At 64.0% G+C, this 17,864-nt stretch overlaps 3 protein-coding genes across 3 annotated transcripts in view; 1 reads left to right on the forward strand and 2 right to left on the reverse strand.

The window, feature by feature from the left end:
* Positions 1-1,316: 1,316 nt before the first annotated feature.
* On the reverse strand, positions 1,317-9,290 carry RNF166 (ring finger protein 166). Its single transcript, XM_059999121.1, has 6 exons — positions 9,054-9,290; positions 4,993-5,149; positions 3,744-3,856; positions 3,227-3,341; positions 3,036-3,143; positions 1,317-2,280 (listed from the first exon to the last, which is right to left on the reverse strand). Exons 1-6 carry the CDS (start codon positions 9,206-9,208, stop codon positions 2,215-2,217), a joined length of 714 nt encoding a protein of 237 aa, XP_059855104.1. The 5' UTR covers positions 9,209-9,290; the 3' UTR covers positions 1,317-2,214.
* Positions 9,291-9,458: 168 nt separating this feature from the next.
* CTU2 (cytosolic thiouridylase subunit 2) lies at positions 9,459-17,528 on the forward strand. Its single transcript, XM_059999676.1, has 15 exons — positions 9,459-9,589; positions 10,229-10,303; positions 13,499-13,577; positions 13,724-13,783; positions 14,536-14,596; positions 14,987-15,096; positions 15,223-15,479; positions 15,612-15,747; positions 15,936-16,067; positions 16,333-16,424; positions 16,507-16,610; positions 16,708-16,840; positions 16,948-17,020; positions 17,117-17,175; positions 17,258-17,528. Exons 1-15 carry the CDS (start codon positions 9,525-9,527, stop codon positions 17,403-17,405), a joined length of 1,584 nt encoding a protein of 527 aa, XP_059855659.1. The 5' UTR covers positions 9,459-9,524; the 3' UTR covers positions 17,406-17,528.
* PIEZO1 (piezo type mechanosensitive ion channel component 1 (Er blood group)) overlaps positions 17,393-17,864 on the reverse strand; it is a 54,788-nt gene continuing 54,316 nt past the window's right edge. The window contains exon 51 of the mRNA XM_059999678.2: positions 17,393-17,786. Within this exon, the coding sequence (XP_059855661.1) occupies positions 17,537-17,786 (250 nt within the window). The 3' untranslated portion in view covers positions 17,393-17,536. The remainder of the gene's footprint in view (positions 17,787-17,864) is intronic.

The raw sequence follows: 17,864 nt of genomic DNA on the forward strand, positions 1-17,864 counted from the left end.
CCACCACTGGCTCCAGGCCCCAGGGGACTGGCCGAGGCCACCCTGAAGCTCCCCTGGGTGCTGACGGGCCCTCATCCCTCTCCCCGCTCGGTGAGGCCCGGGAATGTGGCCTGGAGTTTGCAGTTGGGGGCCGTGTGCTGGCAGGCTGGTCGGCAGGGCAGGGCAGGAGGTGCACCTCCCTGGTGGTCGAGGTCCCAGCTCCCCCATCCTCCTGCAGGAGGGGGACTTCAGCCACATCCTTCCTTTCCCATTAGCCCTGAGGGAGGCTGAGGCTGGGCCCAGGTGGCCCCCCAGGCACCATGTCACGGGCCTCCTTCTGGAAGGCGGCAGAAAGGACTGGCAGGTGGCATCCTCGGCCGGTGGGGTCAGAGTGGTCAGAGGGGAGGGTGGGCCAGTGGCTCCTACGAAGGGTTCTGAAGCGGGGTAACGCACCCCAGGTCACAACTCTTCTCTCGTGGAGACTTTTGCTTGCCCAGCCCTGCCACGGTCGAGCTCACGAGATCCAGCTTCTCCATAGAGGAAGGGTCTGGAACACTGCGTGGGGAGGCAGACACGGAGAGCGAGGCAGGGGCTTGGCCTTACCCTGATGACCTGCCACCTGGGCACAGCCCAGCAGGTGATTCTCGTCAGCTTTTAAAGGCCTGTGGCGACTGGGAACAGCAGGGGCCCGTGGCACTGATGGTGGCCCGAGACCACCGTCCCTGGGTGGATGTTTCAGAGGGCCAGGTGCCGGCCTGGGGGCTGAAGGCACACGCTGGGGCACCAGGCAGGCTGCCCGGGGAGGCAGAGGCATGCCTCGAGCCAGCAGTGGGGAGAGCGGCTGCGGCACGGGGACCGGGGTGGGGATAGTGGGGCTTCACCCCGATGGCATCCAAAAGGCCACCTGTAGGCCACCATGGCCACCTCTGGGCCCCAGCACCAGCCCCATTCAGACTACCCCGGCCGGGGAAGCTCAGGACGGTGCCCAGCCTGCTGGCCTCAGGTGGACCCCGTCCCAGGACGAGGAGGTGAGCGTCGCAGCCCAGCAAACCTTGGCCTGAGCTTGTCGCAGGGTAGGTGGCCAGGCCGGCAAGTGAGGGCACAGGTCGAGGGGAACAGGGTCCAGGGGGCGGGCAGGACCAGCAGGGGCTGCAGTCCAGCCCACCCCAGACGCGGAAACGGCCTCTGCGGGGCTCCAAGGCCAGCTGCTCTCTGAGCCGGAGCTGCCTGGGGACGGACACGTGCCCACGGACCTCGAGTGGAGGACGGTCCGGTGGCCGCGCTCCAGCCCTCTGCCTTTAGTATTCACTGAAGGAGACGCACCAGCCAGGTCGCTGGAGATGCTTTGAGACATTTTATTTAAATTTTTTTTAAAGACAGCAATAATTTATGCCACGAGCCAAACGAGGGTGCCGATGAGCGTCTTGTGAGCTCTGGTCACTGCCCCGGCCCCGCGCTCTGCCACTGCCCGGGCGGCCCTGCTGGGGGCGCGAGGTGGTCGGCTTTGGACCAGGGACAGCAGGGCCGAGGCCAAGACCCAGGCGGGAGGCCAGGAGCAGACACAGCGCCGCTGCAAGTGGCTGGGCGTTGCGATTTCTTCCCGTGATTATCCCAGTGACCCTGGGGAACAGCGAGGTGACCTGGGGACGTGGCCACCTCGGTCCCTGCACACAGCGATTGCCCCGTCTCTCCTCTCCTCCCCATCCCACAACCGTTCGTTTTTTATTGTTTTTTTAAAAAATATAATTCTGTAAATGTTCCATAAAAATACTATTATTCCTAGTCAGACACGGATATTGCAATATGAAGGGCAACTGCTCTGTCTGTGCTCTAGAAAATGTGAAAAGGTCATCACACCGGATAATATAGAAAAGTGTGGAACCTCTAGGAATCATAAAAGCCAGTACCGAGCACGCGACGGGGAAGCGTTGCCAGGTGCTGGGCCGGGGCCCCCTCCGCGCTTCCCTGCTCAGTGCGGGGGCCTGTGGACGCGGCAGGGCCTGAAGGGTCCTCTCTGCAGGGAGGACATCATGGCTTTGAGACACAGTGGCCACACTCCATCCCAGTGGCCGGCCCCCCGAGGCCACCCGCTCAGCGCGACAGGGACGCGGCCTCTCCTCTTGCAGCAGTGAGGCTCCACCTGGCCCTCAAGGCGCCTTCCCAGGCAGGCCTGGGCCGCAGGAGCTGGCGGGGCGTGTCCCTTGAGGCGGGAGGCCTGGGCCAGTGGCCACGCCTTCAGTTCTCGGAGAGAGACAGGGCCAGGGCGGCCTGGAAGGCGGCCTCCTCGTCGATGCTGTAGTCCTGGAAGACAGGGAGTGGAGCTGGGCCAGGGACGCCAGGGCCTCCCAGAGCGACCCCCCTGGCCCTGGTCCTGTCACCTCAAATGGACCGGCTCTGCCGCGTCCAACCTCCCCGCCCCCCTTCGGCCCCGCACGGTCACGGGGTCCTAGGCGCTGTGCGGCAACTGCGCTGCGGGGATGGTCTGGCTGCCCGGAGGCCACCGCGCCCAGTGACTGAGGGCTGGGCGGACTGCGTGGGCTGGACACCCGGAATCGGAGCTGTCCTTTCTCCTCAGACTCAAGAACGGGGCTTGAGATGAGCAGAGAAGCCAGGGATCCCCGTGGCATCCACCCATCGGGACCAGGCACAGGCGGAGGGAGCGGAGGGGTCGACTCCACAGGGTCTGGCGCCTGGAGGCTGGAGGCTGGCGGGGGACGAGAATAGCAGGGCTGGGGGTGCACGGGAGGGAAGGGCCTGCAGGAGGGTCTGCAGGTGGGAACCGCAGGTGGGAGAGGGAGAGGAAGAGCCAGACCCCTGTGGAGGAGTCTGTGTGCCGAGGCCCTGGTGCAGAGCTGGGGAGATGGTGGCCCTGCGACGGCGCCTCCCCAAGAGGAGGCCCTGCGTGAGGAGAGCTCGCCGGCCCAGCGGTGAGGGACCCGCAGGACAGGGGGCCGCTGTGGGCCTGGTCTGCACAGCCCCAGAGCCCCCGGGCCTCTAGTGGCCACGTGGACCTACCCAGCACTGGCACCGGGGGAGGGGGAGGGGAGGGCACCCACCACGAAGGTGTCGTAGGAGAACTTGTGCCGGTGGAGCAGGTGCTGCAGGAAGTTGGCGCTCTTGTAGCTCGGGTCGCCCCAGGGCATGGCTGAGCAGATGGGACACACCTGGGACAGAGCAGGCCGGTGAGCCTACAGGGCCCGGGCGGGCGGGCGTGCGGGCGTGCGTGCGTGCGGGCGGGCGTGCTCACCACGCGGCTGGGGTCGCTGCGGTGGCTGTCCACGCAGTGCTTCACCAACTCCTGCTGATCCAGGTTGCGGGCACCACAGTAAGGGCAGGCGAAGGTGGACCTGTTGGGGACGGCACTGGGGCGGGGGTGGGGGTGAGTGGCACTGCCCACCTTCCTACAGCCCGGCCGGCTCGCCCTCCCCTGCCCTGTGGGCCGTAGCTGCCGCGGGGCTCTGCCCCCGTCTGCACATCCCACCGCGACCTCCCGCCACCTAACCCCGGGCCGCCTGCTTCCCCGACATGGCTGCCCACCCTGAGAGGAGGTGTCTGTCCAGCCCCAGCCTGTCTGGGGACCGTGCATCCCTGCTGGGAGGTGAGCCGTGGGGGCCTGGCTTGGGCCCTCCTGGGGTCCCCTACCCGCAGGGGGCGAGGCCCTCCGCCGGCAGCCCTCCCACCTCCTCAGGGTGGGGCCCCACTGTCCACCCCGCGAGGTAGGCCCGGAGCTGCCCCACAGAGGGGGCCCCGGCGAGGCGGCCTACCTGGGGATGGGCTGGGACGTGGGCACCACAGGGACGAACTTGGGACAGTTGGCCATCTGCTCCTGGACCTTCACGCAGGAGGCAACGTGCACTCTCATCTTGGCCAGTGTCACCTGGGGAGGAGAGGAGGGGAGGGGCCGGGCAGCAGGGCTGGGCCTCTGGCTCCCGATGCCGCGGCCCGGCAGCGCTGCGCAAGTGGGGCCCAGAGGCCGAGTGAGGGAGACACAGACTCAGGACCCCGAAGGCTGCAGATCCGCACCCAGAAGCAGGCGCTCACGGCTTCACGATGGGGCCATGCGGGGGGCAGTAGGCCTCTGGTCCCTGGGGAGCTGCAGGCGAGGGAGGCCCACGAGGGGACAGGGAGGGTGTCTATTTGGGAAAAAATACCCTTTGTAACGGGAGCCAGCAGGCAAAATTCTGGACAGTCGAACGTCCAGCAAATTCTTTACCAAGAGGTAGGAAACGGAACAAGATACAACCTTCTCGGCTGCCCGAGTGGCCGTCCTGGCCGAAGGTGGGAAGCGGCTCAGCACAGGGCAGGGGAGGGGTGCCGGCGCAGAGAGCAGGCGGAACGACCCGGGGAGGACGCCCGGCAGCCCTCCCGGTGGCGGTGGTGCACACAGGAACCTAGTTCCCAGAACTGCGGAGGCCGAGAGGGAGCAGGCGGGGCAGCTCCGCCTCGAGGGGCCCTCCTGACGCCGGCCCGCCCCTGGCTCTGCCCAGGGCTGGGACATTGAGCAAGCCTGCCACCCGGGCCCGCAGGAGGCCAAGGGTGGGGGCCGCCTCACACAAGGGCCGACAGCCTGCTCCGCTCTCATGCCGGGAGGGAGGGGCACGTGCGCCTGGAGGAGGCCGCGGCAGCCCCTCACAGCGGGCTCACGGTGGCCCCTGGACAGTCTGACCTTCGACCTCGAGGACAAAGCAACAGGGCTGCTGCCTACTGTGATAACTCAGAAGAACTCGTTAACCCGAGCGATGGCAAAATCTGAAAGCCTAAGTTCAAACTCCGTTCCCGGGCTGGGTCCCCCACAAAGTGGTGTGCCCGCCTGAGCGGGCAGCGGGTGCCGGGACAGGGTGGGCTCAGCTCAGCCTGTGTCCCTGCGCCAGCCACAGCCCGGAGCCCAGGCCACACGCAGAGCCCGCAGGAAGCGAGTGGAGCGGCGGGCTGCCCAACAGGGAAGGGACGTGGCCCCTGCCCAGCTCCCCTGCGAGCCCATCGGAGCCCCCCGGGCCAGGCAGGCTGCGGTACCTTCTTACTGCAGCCCCGGCAGGGTGCCTTGTAGGACGAAAGCTGCTTCTCCACGTGGGCGGCCTTGTCCACTTTCTTGGGGTCGAAGGGCAGGCGGCACAGTGGGCACAGGGGGGATGGCACCTGCAGACACGGCTGGAGGCACTCCCCGCAGAACCTGCAGGGCAGACGTGGGCCTGAGGGCTGCGCTCCCCTCCATCAGCAGTAGCTTCTGGGCCAGGGTCCTACGGGTTGAATGGGCACCGTCTGTCCAGAAGATGACCCAGGTCGCTGCCCAGCTGTGGGCTTCTGGGACACTCCTGCCGATTCTGCGATGAGGGCTGAGCTGCAGCTGTGACCCCCGCCCCCCAGGTCCCATGCTGGCCCCGCAGCCCTGGTCCCAGCAAGAGCTCTGGCTGCAGGAGGCCCAGGGCCCAACCTGTCCGTCTCACTGCCAAGCGGTGACGATGCCACCTCAGGGGACTCCAGGACATCTTGGGGGACCCTGGAGACCCTCTACCCACGAAACTCTGGGGAGTGAAATCACTAACAGTGGTGAGAGGAAACCGCAGGACTCACTGCATGGAGCAGGGCCAAAGCTGGCCAGGGGGTGTCACCAGCCTTGGGACAGTGCCCTCTCCCCGGCAAGAAGGGCTCTGGCTCGGCCCTTGGCCGTGTCCGTGGAGACGCCACATCGTGAGGCACAAGTCCCGGCACCCGTGTGTGCTTGGCCCCAGCAGCTGGTGTTTACAAACACCCCAGTGCCGCAGAAGAACGTGCACCGCCCGATGGGCAGTGGGGCAGCGGCTCGAACACTCTCAGTGGGGGCACGAAGGGCCAGGAGCCTGACCGCAGGACCAGCTCGGTCCACCTTTGCAGGAAGCGCCAAGGGGACCGCTTAGCAGACGGGAGCCGTGGAGCGGAGGCTCCACGGCCCAGAAGAACACGCGCTCGGCCCCAAGAGAAAGGTGGCAACTTGGCGGCCTGCAAGAAACCCACCAGGTGTCGGGGTATGCACCGCTCTGCGTGCGTCTAGCAGGCTGGGCCTGCGGCTCACCTGAGCTCAGGGGTCCCTGTTCTTTTGCCTCAGACTTTCACCTCATTTTAGGAAGAGGCAGCCGCAGGTGATCCCGAGGCTGTCCTCCTACACGCTGGCTTCCCAACAGCCACCACTGGGTCGTCACCGTGGGTGTCACTGTTTGCACACAAGAAAGGCCAGGCTGGGCCTGAGGCCCATCAGAAAGTGCAGGGTTCCTGACACCCTGTTCCTGCGCACCTGTCACTTTCCGCACCTGTTGAGGGCCCACCAGGCACTACCAGCAGCGCCCACCCCGTAGTGCTCCAGCAAGTCCTCCAGGGCCGTCCCTCTCACTGGCCTCACAGCCGGGGCAGGCCTCGCGTGCCACCCTGTCACTGGAAGAAAGTGGCGGCTCCATGGTCCCCACGGGGAGGCCGGGGGAAAATCCGCACAGGAGCGCTCACGGCTGCGCCGGTCACGAGAGCTGTGGAGAAGCCCAGTGTCCACTGACGGGCGAGGGACACACAGGAGGTGGCCGATCCTTACGACGGGACACCCCTCAGCCCAGAGGGAGCGCGGCGCAGCTGGATGCTGGCGCTCAGAGGACCCCGAAGGCGTGCTCCGTTCAGGACAGAGGTACAGAGGCTGGAGGCAGCCCCGGCAGAACCAAACACTGGCCCTCAGGGAGGCCTCATCAGAGGGTCAGAAACAGCTGGACAGGGCTTCCCTGGTGGCGCTGTGGTTAAGAATCACCTGCCAATCCAGGGGATGTGGGTTCGAGCCCTGGTCCGGGAAGATGCTGCAGAGCAACTACGCCTGTGCGCCACAACTGCTGAGCCCGCGTGCCATAACTACTGAAGCCCACGTGTCTAGAGCCCATGCTCCGCAACAAGAGAAGCCACCGCAATGAGAAGCCCACGCATCGCGACGAAGAGTAGCCCCTGCCCGCTACAACTAGAGAAAGCCCGCGTGCAGCAATGAAGACCCAACGCAGCCAAAAATGAATAAAATAAATAAATTTTTTTTTTAAAAAAAGAGGAAGCCATACAAGGCTGAATTCCTTTATAAAAAGAAAAAAGAAACAGCTGGGCAGCTTCTGGTTCCGGATGTGGCTCACCGCCCAGGCCGTCCCCTAAGTATGGCAGATCACTGGCTCTGTCTGGGGCCCTGGGGACTTCACGGGAGCGCTTCCACACTCTCTACAGAGGCACCTCCTGCCTCTGGGCTCCTGCTCAAAAGCCCTCCCTACGACCTGTCCCCTTCTGTCTCGTGCTGGAGCATGAGTCCCGGCCCCTGGCAGGGCTGCTGTCACCTCCAGAAAACCTATTTGGTGAAAGGAGACTGCTACAGTTAGGGAGCTGGGGGTGGGGGCGAGGGGTGGATAACCAGACCACCGACAAACTTTTTAGAAGGAGAGATGTGAGTCTTCAAATCTTTCATGTTCATTTGCACACATGCCTTCAAAACACCGGAAGAGGAACTTATGGAAGGTAAGAGGCAGAGACGGAACAGCCAGGAGGCTTGTTTGCACCTGCAGGTAGAGCCAGGGAGAAAGTCTTTTTAAGGCAGAAGCTGAAGAAGAGGCTCTTGCAGGACCAGCCTCAGAAACAGGAGAAGAGGGGACAGATTCTGCCAAGAAGAGCACGGGGAAGCGGGGTTTATAGAAGAATATGCTTGCACAGCAGTTTGTGTATTTCTGTATTCTGAAAACCACCTTTTAAGAAAAGACTTATTTGGAAAAATAGAAACCAGATTCGTGCTGACCAGAGGCCCGAAACACCGCAGCCCAGGGCTGGGTGAGTGTTGATACAACCCGAAGCCCGGGAAAGGCTTTCTAAAGTTGGGCCTGGGACAATCGCTACAGCTCTCCCAGGGATGGGCTGGAAGAAGCTGAACACACTTGACAACACCCACTGCTGTGTGCTGACAAGAGAAGTGCTGTGCAGGGGCTGCCCCTGCCGAAACGCCACACACAGCATGAAAGAGTGAGGCGCAGCGCCTTCAGGACAAATCAGCAGTGCTCTCCCAGTGTGGGCAGGTAGATCCCTGTGCTGCCTGCCAGTGTGTGTGTGTGTGAAGGCTTGCTGGCTCCTGACACGGTTCCTGCCACCTCCCTGGGTGAGATGAGCAGCACACACACCCAGCAGCTGCAACTCCCCCTTTGTATCAGGAAACTTCCAGGTCATCTGCCTTTGTTTGCAAAACGTTCAAAGACCGAGCCTGGGTGAATCTCGGCCCCACCTCCTCAGCAACTCCGCTGGCAGCCAAGCCCTCCTGCCCCCTCTCCCCACCCTGCTAATTTCACTCAAGAGCTGTATTTTTCAGCCACTCCAGAGAGTTGGAGAGCCGACACCCTGATCTCAGCCCCCTCCCAAACAGGCTGGCAGCTCCCAGAAGCCTTGAGTGCAGCACTTGGCTGGGAGGAGAGCCACATCCTCAGGTTTCTGTTCCTGAAACAACCCGGCCCTGGCACAGCCGGAAACCCTAGCAAGATGTGTGGCATCTGGTCCCCCGAGGGCCAGCCTGCCTGGCTGCTCAGTGATCGATGTGACCCAAGTTCTCCAACAAAACAAAACAGCACCAGACTCCAAACAAGCCCCTGCCCAAACTTTAGGGAACTCCTCTCTTCTGCAGTCAAGACAAGCAGACAGCGGGTCCAAAACAGAGTTGACGGCAAAAGGCACAAGGCATTTATTCACAACTGCCCACCGCAGTCTCCACGGGACCAGATGGAAGGCGACCGGCGCAGAGGTCGTGCCCGCTGCCCTGTGAGTCCCCGGGGAGGCTCATCTATGCCGTCAGCGGCCCCGGGCACTGCCCGTTAGAGATCGGGCAGGGCTGCAGGTCGGTCCTGTCTGCCGACGGGGTGATCGGATCGAGAGCCCGGGGTGGGCGGACGGGCGGGCAGGAGGATGGGCTGAGGGGGATGGACGCGCCCAGAGGGCAGAAACGGCCCTGCGCGGGGAGACCCGCGCCCCCCGAGTCCTCGCGCGCCGAGGCGGCTGCAGAGCGCTCCCCGCGGCGGCGCCCGACCCCGCGGCCTCCTGGAGGCCGGCGCACTCACGTGTGTCCGCAGCTGCCGATGGCCACGGGCCGATGGTAGACTTCCAGGCAGATGGGGCAGCTGTACTGCGCCTCCAGGCCGCTGTCGCCGCCCGCGGGCCCGCCCGGCGGCTGCCGCTGCTGAGCCGAGGCCACCAGGCTGCGGAACATCGCCATCCCCGGGGCCCGGCCCGCCGCCGCCGCCCCTGTCCCGGCCAGGCCCGGCCCGGCCCGGCCTGCGCGTCACGGCCGCGCCGGCTCCGAGTTGGCGTCATAGGGAGCGCCCGCCCCCGGGCTGCGCGTCACGGCCGCGCCGGCGCCGGGATGACGTCATAGGGAGCGCCCGCCCCCGGCCTGCGCGTCACGGCCGCGCCGGCGCCTGGATGACGTCATAGGGAGCGCTCGCCCCTCGCCCGCGCGTCACGGCCGCGCCGGCGCCTTGATGATGTAGTCGGGGCGCGCCGCCGCCGCCGCCCCGTGACACGGAGCTGCCATGTGCGAGGTGGGCGAGGACTATCGGGAGCCCGCGCCCGCGGGGCCGCCGCCGCCACGGCCCTGGTAAGAGTTGGACGGCCGCACTCGCCGCTTTCTTTCCGGCGCTCCCGCAGACGGCGAGCCCTGCCCCGAGGGGCCGGCCCGCGCTTTACGCTCAGGGCCCCGGGAAGCCAGGAGACCGCCGAGGGCGGGGCCCAGGAGCCCCGGAACCTCAGGTCGGGGGTGGACCTCACTCCGCAGCACCCGGAGAGTGCCTGGCAAGCCCGTGGTAAACACTGTGCGCTCTCGCACCTCTAATTCTTGCAGCCAGTGGGACGGCTTCGCCCCTGACCAAGCTGTCCTTACAGGGAGGCGAGGAAAGTCGGCCTCCCTGTCTCTTCTACTCGCTGGCTCCACTTCTCCCTTCCAGGGCCGCAGAGAGCGAGTTGGCTCTGTTCTTGTGCCAGCCCCTGAGAGATTGAGCCCGCTGAGCTGGCTTTAACAGACTGAAATCTCCCCAGGGCCCTGGTCTTTCCCCACAGTGGTAGTTTGGATAAGATACAAGCCGTGGTTTGTGTGGTTCCCCCCCCCGCCCCGGGCCCCAGTGACCTCGTACAACAGTTTGGGGTGAGAAACAGGCTACGGTCTCCCTGAAGCCCCCGGGAGAGGGTTGTAACCTGTGTTCCTGTTCTCTCCCCCCCCCTCCCCCGCCCACGTCTCAAGCCGTGAGCAAAAGTGTGTGAAGTGCAAGGAAGGCCTGCCTGTCGTGGTGATCCGAGCCGGAGATGCCTTCTGCAGGTGAGGCATGGAGGTGGCAGGCGACCTGGTACACGCGGTTTCACTCAGTAACCAGTACTGCCCCCATATCTGTGGCTTTGTTTTTTTTAAAAAAAAAATTATTTTATTTTTTATTTATTTTTTGCTGTGTTGGGTCTTTGTTGCTGCGCACGGGCTTTCTCTAGTTGCGGTGAGTGGGGGCTGCTCTTCATTGCGGTGCGCAGGCTTCTCATTGCGGTGGCTTCTCTTGTTGCAGAGCACGGGCTCTAGGTGCACGAGCTTCAGTAGTTGTGGCACGTGGGCTTCAGTAGTTATGGCTCACGGGCTCTAGAGCGCAGGCTCAGTAGTTGTGGCACACGGGCTTAGCTGCTCCGCTGCATGTGGGATCTTCCCGGACCAGGGCTTGAACCTGTGTCCCCTGCATTGGCAGGCGGATTCTTAACCACTGTGCCACCACGGAAGTCCTGTGGCTTTGTTTCTTGCTTTTGAAAGCATCTTACCACTTTACTCTTGCTTCTAACATCCTGCTGGCGTGTCTGTGTGTGTGCAGGTTTCTTGTGTGAATGCCATTCTCCCAACATCCAGCCGTTGGTCAGGTGGCAGGAAGGTATTGATGGAGCTTACGGGGAGAGTTGGGAGTGAACGTGGAGCGTGGTGTGCGGGAGGAGCTCTTTGGGGCAGCTGGAACGCATATAGGGGCAGATTGGAGCATCCTGGGGTCTCTGGCAGGTGTTCTTCATGATGCTGTTTGACTTGCGAGAGAGAGAGAGAGAGAGAGAGAGAGATGGAAGGCGGGCTGTAGTCTTCTCCCAGCTCTGGGAGGACCTTTGGACAGCAGGGGCTTATTCCCAGAGAGGCCTGAGCATATTCGGTTTTATCTGAGGCTCTCTGTGGCCCTGCCACATCGCCCTTGAATCATAACTTCCAGTGTCTGATCACGTTCACTGGATTCATAGCTCCACAAGGGCAGGGCCTGTCTCCCGTTTTATACCTATGAATTTTTGGTGACATTGCATGCTTTGTATAGCGAGTGAACGCATGTTGAATGAGTGATGGGCTCACATTTTTAAATTGGTCTTCCAGAGTACTGGACTCTGCTTTCTAAAAGTTTCCGGAAGAGAGACCAAAGGGACGGAATAAGTTGTTTTCCCTGGGCTCTCGCATGCTTGCCCGTCTTGGGGGGCCTAGCAGCCTTGCTGTGTGCCATCAGGAAGTACGTTCTAGGCAAGGAAGTCACCGCTTTAAGCACGTAAGAGCATCTAGAAACAGTGAACTCTCCAGTCTGTTTGGAGAACTCACAGATAAGAAGACAGGCCGCAGCGACTCCTGCTGGGCCCAGAGCTCCCCCTCCCCCGCTTGCCGAGTCCCGGGAAGAGACGGGAGGCTGATTTTCCAGGTTGCAGGTCCTGCAAGCTAGGTTTTGAGCAAGTTTCCTCAGTGACGGAGAGGCTCAGCGTGTCGGAAGCCCTGGCCTGGCCCGACCCACAGGGCGCATGTGGCTTCAGGAGCCTAGTGGTGCTGGGGAGGCGTGGGTGCAGCAGCCGCGGGGTCCTCGGTGCCGCCGTGAGCATCTGTGTCTGCTTGAGGAGCCTCCCCGGGCCCTGACCTTCCAGGAGTCACTCCCATGGCTGGTCTCCTGGGGTCCCGGAGCCCCAGTGATTTGCCGCTAAAACCGAGTTGAGTTACCATCCACAGAGGTGCCTCGGGGTGTTTGGCCGGCATTTCGTAAGTGGTGCCTGCTCGGGGTTGGGGGGACTGCTGTGACACCAGCACGTGCGTACAGGAAGAAGGAAATAGATATGGGGGCAGAGCCCCAGGCTTGGGGCCGCTCCGCTCCCTGCTGCGCCGGGCACTGTTGTCCACCTTGGCTGCCTGCTGGGGAGCGAGCTTGCTCTCTCTCTCTCTCTCTTTCTCTTTCTTCCTTCTTTTCCCTCCTTTCCCTTTCTTCCCTTTTTTCCTTTCCTTCCTTTTTTTCTGTCTCTCCGTCTGTCTTTCTCCCTCTCTTTTTTTCTCTCTCTTCTGTTTCTCCTTTCCTTCCTTCCCATCTTTCTGTCTTTTCGTCTCTCTCTTTCCTTTTTTTCTTTTCTTCTTTTTTCCTTTTTTTCTTACACTTCTTTCTTTTGTTTATATTCACCGTTTGTTAATTTATCTTGGCCGTGCTGGGTCTTAGTTGCGGCATGCGGGATCTTTGTTACAGCATGCAGACTTCCTGGTTGTGGCATGTGGACTTCTTAGTTGCCACATGTGGATTCTTAGTTGCGGCATGTGGGATCTAGATCCCCGACCAGGGATCGAACCTAGGCCCCCGGCATTGGGAGCGTGGAGTCTTACCCACTGGACCACCAGGGAAGTCCTTGTTTCTTTGTTTCTTTTTTCCCTGCCTCCCTCTTCTCCCTTCCCTTCCCTTCCCTTGCTTCCTTCCCTTCTTCTCATCCCTTGCGGCTTGCGGGATCTTAGTTCCCCAACTGGGCGTGGACCCCGGGCCACGGCAGTGAGAGCGCCGAGTCCTAACTGCTGGACTGCCAGGGAGCTGCCCTGGGGAGCTTTTAAACGTGGGTGTCTGGGTCTCACCTGATACATCCTGACGTGGTCAGCCTGAGTGATTCTCATGTGCGGCCAAGGCTAAGAACCTCTGACCTGGTGAGCCCCAGGCTCAGCTGGAAGGCTGGCCAAGAATGCAGAGTCCCAGGCCCTGTTGAAGTTATGGTTCTCCGCGTTTGTGGGAGCCTCCTGGGCATTTCTGGAGGCCAGTGTGGGGCTTTAGGACGCTAGTCCCCTGACCCCACAGCCTGCTCAGTGCCTCCCCACGGGGGTCTTGGAAGGGGTCAGCTACTCTGCCTAGGGAAGGGTCAGGGTGGCCTTGCCCCGTGCATGCCCTTCCATCCCTTCCGCCAGCTGGGCCTGCCTGAGTAGCTGCAGTTCACAGTGGTGAGAATTGGGGGTGACCCAAGCGGGCCTTTCAGTGTGATGTGAGGCCCATCCTGGGGCAGCCACAGTTGGTGAGAACCCCTCACCCCTGGCTCCCCTTGCCAGTCTTTGGGCGCAGCCTCGACGTCAAGACAGTGCTTTTAAGGGTGGAAGTTGCTAGAAGAGAACGTAACCCGGCGGAGCGTTAGGCTGTCCTTCTACGAGGCAGGGGTGGACAGCTTCCCCATCCTCACGGCGGGCGGGTGGCCTGGGCGGTGTTGCCGCAGCTGCTGCTGCTCTGTGTTGCAGGGACTGTTTCAAGGTCTTTTACGTCCACAAGTTCAGAGCCGTGCTTGGAAAGAACCGGCTGGTCTTCCCGGGGGAGAAGGTGGGTGTGGCGCTCCCCCCCCACCGCAGGTGGCCTGTCCCGGCCGCCTCCCTCACGCCTGCACTTGGGGGGTGGCCTGACGTCCGTGGGCGGGGCTGGGGCATGTTGGGGGCGCAGTGCCTCCGGTGATGTTCCTTCTCCCCCAGGTGCTCCTGGCGTGGTCCGGGGGGCCTTCGTCCAGCTCCATGCTCTGGCAGGTCCTTGAGGTACGCCTGCACACCGTCCTGCACCCAGGCTGTGCCCGGTCGAGCTCCAGGGTGGGGGGCTGGCACTGAGGGGCTCTTGCTTGGGGCTGGGGGGAAAGGCCCACTCCCCAGCTAGGACACCCGAGGGCTCTGGGACGTGTGCACGAGAGGCACAGGCCCCCGAAGTGGTGTCCAGAGTGCCAGCCATCTCCCGGTTTAGCGCCCCGTCCCTTTGCTGGACTGCGTTAGAAGCACGTTGCTGGGAAGCCGTGTGTGCCACGCCAGAGCGCCCCTCAGAGTGTCCCGGGGCCCAGGGCCCTCCCCGCAGTCCTGGTGGTGTGTCAGGACGGTGAAACGAGCAGGCGCTTCGGGGGCCTAGAGGGCCTGGTTCTGGCGGGGGGCAGGGTGGCTTCCCTGAGAAGTTTGAGGGGAGACCCGGAGGAGCCGGGGCGCGGCCGGGTGGCGGAGGGGCGCGGGGCGGAGACTGGCAGGGGGCGTGGGGGCGGCGCCCGGCAGGCTCAGCTTGGGCGTCGGAGGCCTTGGCCCGCGTGGGACACGCACGGATTCCCTGGGCTCTGTGAGGGGCTGTGGGCCGGTCTGTACCAGGGCTAACAGGAGGCGGCCCAGGGCTTCGGCACAGTGCTTCTGTGCTTGGCCTTCTGCGCTCGCCTCCTGGTCCCCTAGCCCTGGCCGGAGGCTGTGAGAGCAGCGGCCCGCCCCGGCTCTGTCCAGCGCCTGGCTGTGGACCTGAGGCCCTTTTATGTCCACCCCAGGGCCTGAGTCAAGATTCTGCCAAGAGACTGCGTTTCGTGCCAGGGGTTGTCTTCGCCGATGGTACGTGTGGCTGCTTCTCCTGGGCCGTGGTGCTCGGTTGGGCCCACTGACGGCTGGCGCTGTGCCCACACAAAGCCCTGGTGGGGGCGTTTCTCTCGAGATGATGCCCGTGTTCGACAGGCAGCACCGCTGCTGTCTTAAATCTCAGACCGTCCAGGTTTGGGCGGGAGCATCTGCCTGGCGTCTGCCATGGGGTCAAGGGCACTGAGTGAGAAGGGCGAGTTCTTTGCCCTTCTCTGCCCCCCTTTTTTCCCCAACCAAAACAGAGAACCCACCAGCCACTCTGAAAACGACCTGCAAGGACACAGGTCAGCGTCCAGAGACTGCTGCCCTCCAGGGTGCAATGGCCTTGGCCCTGACCTTGCTCTCCTTTCTGCCTGCGGTTCTCAGAGGGAGCAGCCTGTGGCCAGAGCCCGGAGGACCGAGCAAAAACCCTGGCCGAGGCGAAGCTGGTCCTGCAGACCGTCGGCTTCCCGTGGCACATTGTCGCCTTGGAAGAGGTGGGCAGGCTGTCCCTGCTAGAGCGCCCCGGGGTGACTGCTGGGTGTCCAAGAGGGGCGCCAGCCTGTTTCCCCACGTGGGGTGGGCTGGCCCTCACGCACTCCCCCCCCCTAAATACACACAAGGTGTTCAGCCTGCCGCCGTCTGTGCTGCGCTGCTCTGCTCGGGAGCCGGTCGGGACCGAGGGAGCCTACAAGGCAGCCGTGGACAGTTTCCTGCAGCAGCACCATGTCCTGGGGGAGGAGAAGCAGAGCCGGCCCTGCCCCCAGCACCCCCAGGGCCGGGCTGGGCCGCCCACAGCCGGCCAGACTGAGGCTCTGTCCAGACTCTTCAACTCAGTGAAGACGCTGACGGCCAAGGAGGAGCTTCTGCAGACGCTGCGGTGAGTTCCCTGCCACCCCAGGGTGCCAGCCCTGTTCCTCCCACCCAGGTCCTGAGACCCTCTCCCCCCTGCCCCCCGGAGTTCTGGGCCTACCCTACCTGGGCTCCTGAGACCCCCTGCCCTGCCCTGCAGGACCCACTTGATCCTGCATGTGGCCCGGACCCACGGCTACTCCAAGGTGATGACGGGGGACAGCTGCACCCGCTTGGCCGTCAAGCTCATGACCAGCCTGGCACTGGGGAGAGGGGCCTTCCTCGCCTGGGACACGGTGCGCCTGCAGCTGCCCAGGGCCCCGTCCCCACCCTCCTGGCCCCTTTCTCTTGACGCGGCATCTCCTGAGTCGGGTTGCCCGCGAGGCGGGGGGAGCCCGTGACCCCCCCAGCTGGCAGGGAAGGAGGGGGTGCTGTGAGCCGGTCAGCTGCGGGCGGCAGGGAACGCTGTGCCCCCCGCCCCCAGGGCTTCTCAGACGAGCGACACGGCGACGTGGTGGTGGTACGGCCCATGCGCGAGCACACGCTGAAGGAGGTCGCCTTCTACAACCGCCTGTTTGCCGTCCCCTCCGTCTTCACGCCGGCCGTCGACACCAAGGTCAGCGGTGCCCGCGCCACATGTCATGGTCTCCGGGAAGGGGGGGCTCTCGAGGGAGGAGGGTGCCCAGCTGGGGGTCATGCACGTGGGGAGGGACAGTGGGCAGCCTGACATTTGTCGGCGATGCTTTGTCTAACGACAGGGACGCTCGAGAGCAGGGGCCCTGGCTGGCTGCACCGCAGGCTCTCGGGCTGGTGTTGTAGAGAAGCCCGTGCTCCCTGCTCTCAGTGGGTCCTGACCAGCCCCCTTGTCTCATTGCTCCCAGGCCCCGGAAAAGGCCAGCATCCACCGGCTGATGGAGGCCTTCATTCTCAGGCTGCAGGCCCAGTTCCCCTCCACGGTCAGCACTGTGTACAGGTGGGTGTGTGTGGGTACCGGGAGGGGGTCCTGGGAGGGAGTGGAGCCCCCCAGCCGACGGTGCCCTGTCCCCCACCCCCAGGACGAGCGAGAAGCTGGTGAAGGCGCCCAGGGACGGCTGTGCCGCCGGCACCCCCGGGCCCCGCTGCCTGCTCTGCATGTGTGTGCTGGACGTCGACACTGCTGGTGTGTCCCTGCACAGGGTGCCAGGGGAGAGGCACCGGCAAGTGGGCGTGGGGGTTCCGTGGCCCCCGAGGTCCCCTCAGCTCCTCTCTGCTTGCAGACAGTGCCACAGCTTTTGGGGCTCAGACCTCCTCGCAGCTCCCCCAGACGCAGCCCCCCGTCGCAGAGGCTGAGGCGCCCACCGTGTCCTGCTGCCACAGCGGGATGGGCAGGGCCCAGCACTGCTGCAGGATGTGAGTCCCTGCCTTGTCCTGTCAGCCCCACCCGCCATGGTCGGCACCTCGCGGCTGCACGGGGGAGGGGTGCCCTCGGGCCCTTGTTGAGCCTTCTGCTCCCGCAGGGAGGAGGCCGACCCCCGCGCCTGCGTGACGGCGCAGCTGTGCTACGGCTGCCGCGTGAACATGAAGGACCTGGTGAGCGGAGGCCCCTCCCCCGCGAGGGAGCAGGCGGGCACGGGCCTGGGTTTGCGCTTGCGCAGCCCCGGCACCAACGGCAGCTCTCTGTTGCAGCCCTCCCTGGATCCCCTGCCACCCTACATACTGGCCGAGGCCCAGCTCCGCAGCCAGAGGTACTGCCTGCTCTGCTGGGGTGGGCGGGGTGGCTAGGAGGGGTCCTTCTGGGTCTCGGTTCCCAGCGTGCGGCTTCCCCAGGGCCGAGGCTGAGCAGGAGATCCAGGAGCGTCTGCTGGAGGCCGAGGACGGGGCACGGCCTGGCGCGACCTCGGCGGAGCAGGCCCACGAGGACGGGGCACGGCCGGGCGCGACCTCGGCGGAGCAGGAAGGCGCGGATCGCCTGTGATCACCCGTTTGTATAAATAAAAGGTTTTAATTAGAAAACTCTACAGTACGAGTGGGCAGGGGGTGCCGGGCTGCCGGGCCCCACAGGGAGGACGGTAAGAGACAGCAGTCCTGCGCCGGGCCGGGGCGTTCCTAGTCCTTGTCGCGCGTCCACGCGATCAACGTCTCGGGCGAGCGGTACAGGAAGATGAGCTTGGCGTACAGCTCCTCCTCCAGCTTCAGCTCCTGAGTCTCCCGCACCAGGAAGATGTCCTGGCACAGCTTGAGGATGCGGTCCACGCACGGCAGCTCCTCAAACATGATGGAGTGCGAGATCTCGCTGAAGAAGCCGCGCACGAACTTGCCGATGACCAGCACGATGGACACGTACAGCCCCATGATGCTGCAGGTGGGCGGTGAGTGAGCGTCGGGGCTACGGCCTGGCCCGTACCCCAAGCCCGCACCCCGGCCCCGCCGCACT

The sequence above is a fragment of the Delphinus delphis genome, chromosome 20 (assembly GCF_949987515.2).
Source record: "Delphinus delphis chromosome 20, mDelDel1.2, whole genome shotgun sequence".
NCBI lineage: Eukaryota > Metazoa > Chordata > Mammalia > Artiodactyla > Delphinidae > Delphinus > Delphinus delphis.